The sequence below is a fragment of the Puccinia triticina genome, chromosome 2A (assembly GCF_026914185.1).
Source record: "Puccinia triticina chromosome 2A, complete sequence".
Lineage (NCBI taxonomy): Eukaryota > Fungi > Basidiomycota > Pucciniomycetes > Pucciniales > Pucciniaceae > Puccinia > Puccinia triticina.
Genome location: NC_070559.1, coordinates 334,007 through 336,894, shown reverse-complemented (window position 1 = coordinate 336,894; position 2,888 = coordinate 334,007). Strand labels below are relative to the sequence as shown.

The 2,888-nt window shown below is 47.5% G+C and overlaps 1 protein-coding gene across 1 annotated transcript; it reads left to right on the top strand.

Annotated features, from left to right (window-relative positions):
• Positions 1–453: 453 nt before the first annotated feature.
• PtA15_2A51 (uncharacterized protein) lies at positions 454–941 on the top strand (the record flags this gene model as incomplete). Its single annotated transcript, XM_053166547.1, has 2 exons — positions 454–462; positions 495–941. 2 exons carry the CDS (start codon positions 454–456, stop codon positions 939–941), a joined length of 456 nt encoding a protein of 151 aa, XP_053017295.1.
• Positions 942–2,888: the final 1,947 nt, after the last annotated feature.

Sequence of the window (2,888 nt, the reverse complement as noted above, 5' to 3'; positions counted from 1 at the left end):
AAACCATGGGATTGATACATTTTTGAAAGATGCTTTTTCTTTTCTTTCAAACTTTTGCTACATGCTAAGGATCAAATAGCAGTAGGGTGACTTCCTGTTGAGATCTGAGGGCCTCCCAGAACTTGAGAGGTGGTGGTTAGAGCATTCGCATTCGTCGGGTTAAGTTGACGATTTTGGGCAACTTAACCCGACCGGCAATCACATTGGTCCGGGCTAACCGTGGGTTAACAAACCTTAGGTTTGATTTCAGGTTCAACGATTGCTAAATTTAGCGACCCTTAGCCTGAAATCTAGCCTCAGGCTAAGGCCCTCCCCGGCTCAATTTCAGCTCATTTAGCCTGAAACGAATGCGAATGCCCACGCTCGGTCAGCTAGCCTGCCCACAAACCCGGGCTTAGTTGACCTGAAAATCTAGCCAACAAATGTGAATGGTCTTAAGAGTCGGTGGCGAAGATGAGACAGGTCTCCAGTTGGTGGCCCGGCCGGTCACACAGCTCGCACGTCTCGTCCTCCCCGTGCTCGTCCTCGACGTCAGGTTGGTGGCGGGAGCACAGGAGCGTGCGCCGGTCGGCGTCCCGGCCGCCCTCGTCCTCCAGCTGGCGGTCCTCCCCATCCAGGGCGTCACCACCATGGTCAGCAGGATCTTCAGCAGGATCGTCAGCCCCATCGTCACCGGACTCCTCCTCGACAAGCCCATCCAAGATGCCCGCGAACCGAGCGGGGCCGGGGCCGGGCGCGGGGGTGTGGATGACGGGTCCGCCGGCGCCAGGTCTTGGAGCTGCGTCGGAGTCGGACGAGCGCCCCGGCTGCCGACTGGGACCGCTCCCGCTCCTGGGAGCGTGACCTACCGCCTCGCTCCGCCGTCAGTCGCTGGACATGAGCGGTCAGCCGCTGGATCTCCTCCTCCGCCTGGTCCTCCTGGAAGATCTTCCGCTCGATGATGCTCTCGAGCTCGCTGACCTATATATAACCCACAACCACCGTTGTGGATGCCGGTCGGATGGCAGGTGGGTGGTTGGCTCCGGCTGGGTTAGGTTTCGGTGGGGCCAGGTTAGGTTTGATTCCAGTAGGTCGGGGGTGAGCTGGATCGGGGGCCATGGTGGTGGAGAGAGGGAAGGATGAGGAAGATTGGAAGTTTTGGAAGGTGACACAGGCCCAAGTTGGGCAGGGGGCTGAAATGAAAAATCCTGTGTGTCGGATTTTCAGCCACACAAATCAGCAAGCTTTCCTGTGTAATGACTAGAATATTACGTGTGCCAGAAACAGATCGTTTCAGAATATCACAGACAAGCTATTTGATAACCAGGGAAAGATCTCACAAGACACTAAGTTTCATAGATGGGATTTAAGAGTATTTTAATGATTATGTTCCGAAAGTTTGATGAAAAGGAAGAAACAAAAATATTAGGGGGGTTCACAATTGAAATTTGTAAAACTTTAGGACCCATTTTAACCTGTTTATGAACATATTTTTAAAAAGTTGATAAATTGCACTGATTGATCAGTCACACCTTTTTCTGGATATCTTGCCAAAATTGGAAAATTATGTTCATAAAGGCCTTAAATTGGCCTCCAAAGTTTTATAAAATTCAATTGTGAACCCCCCTATTGTGATAGAGAGAAAACAACCCGTTGTGCGCATAGTGAACGTCCTTTTATGGACAATAGGCCTTACAACTAGAAAGCAAAATACACATTGGATAATTTAAAGAGAAACCGGCCATACAATCTTGATCCTAGGGATTAAGCTTCTATCGTAGGTCCGTTCTTGATTGTAACTAAGTATGTATCCTGTTTTGGAAAATCTAAATCTTATTAGCTTATTTTGTTGTCAGCTGTCTTAGACCTTGACTATCAGATACAATTCGATCCGGCAACCCATGGAGTCGAAAAACTTCTTGACAAAATAACTTTGCTAATTCTTTAGCGGTCATTGATTCCTGACAGGGGATAAAATGGGTTGCTTTGCTATGATGGTTGATGACCACTAGGATTGAATCAAATCCGTTGGATAATGGAAGTTTCACAATAAAATCCATACCGACCACAGTGCACACTCCACGGTCTCGTAGGAATCGGGAAAGGCAAGTCCCTACAGGTTGTTATCGCAAAAATCGGACCCTCTGACAAGAATCACAGGTCGAAAAAAAGGTGATAACATCCTTTCTGATACTGGGCCAATCAAACGTGCGAAGAAGTAAAGACAACGTGCGTGCTATTCCTGGATGTCCAACCATTGGGCCTTCATGATAAGCCTTAATGAACTTCTGGCAAATAGCTAAAGGTACGAATATCCTGTGACGGAACCAATATAGGTCTGTGTCTAGCTGGTATGCCTCCTTCTCTTCCGGGCTTAAAGTTGTATATGCCTGCGTTAATAATTGTCAAAATGCCGTTGAGATCGGTTGAAAATATATGTCATGCTCAGAAACCACCTGGGATTTGAGCATTACAGCAATAATAGAGAATTTTGCAGCAAGGGAATTAGGAAAGGAAGGAACGCTCTGATTTTCAAAATCCGACCTCCTGCTAGGAGCATCTGCTGGGTTAGCGCTCCCAGAGCAATGGAATAGGTTGAAATTAAAAGAAAAACCCCCCCATCTTGCTTGTTTCGGAGAGAGGGAAGTCGTGGTTATAAAATATTTAAGATTAGCATGATCTGAAAAAACTAAAACTGGTTTTACAGTGCCTGCAAGCCAAGCTCGCCATTCCTCAAATGCCGCAACAACAGCCAACAATTCCAAGTCAAATATAGACCATTGTTGCTCTTGTTCGGTTAAATTCCTAGAGAAGAAGCTGACTGGGTGCAATTTTCTTGAGGAATCCGGCTGACTGAGAAAACCGGCAATTGCAAAACCGGAACTGTCCACGTGGACTATCCTATCTGC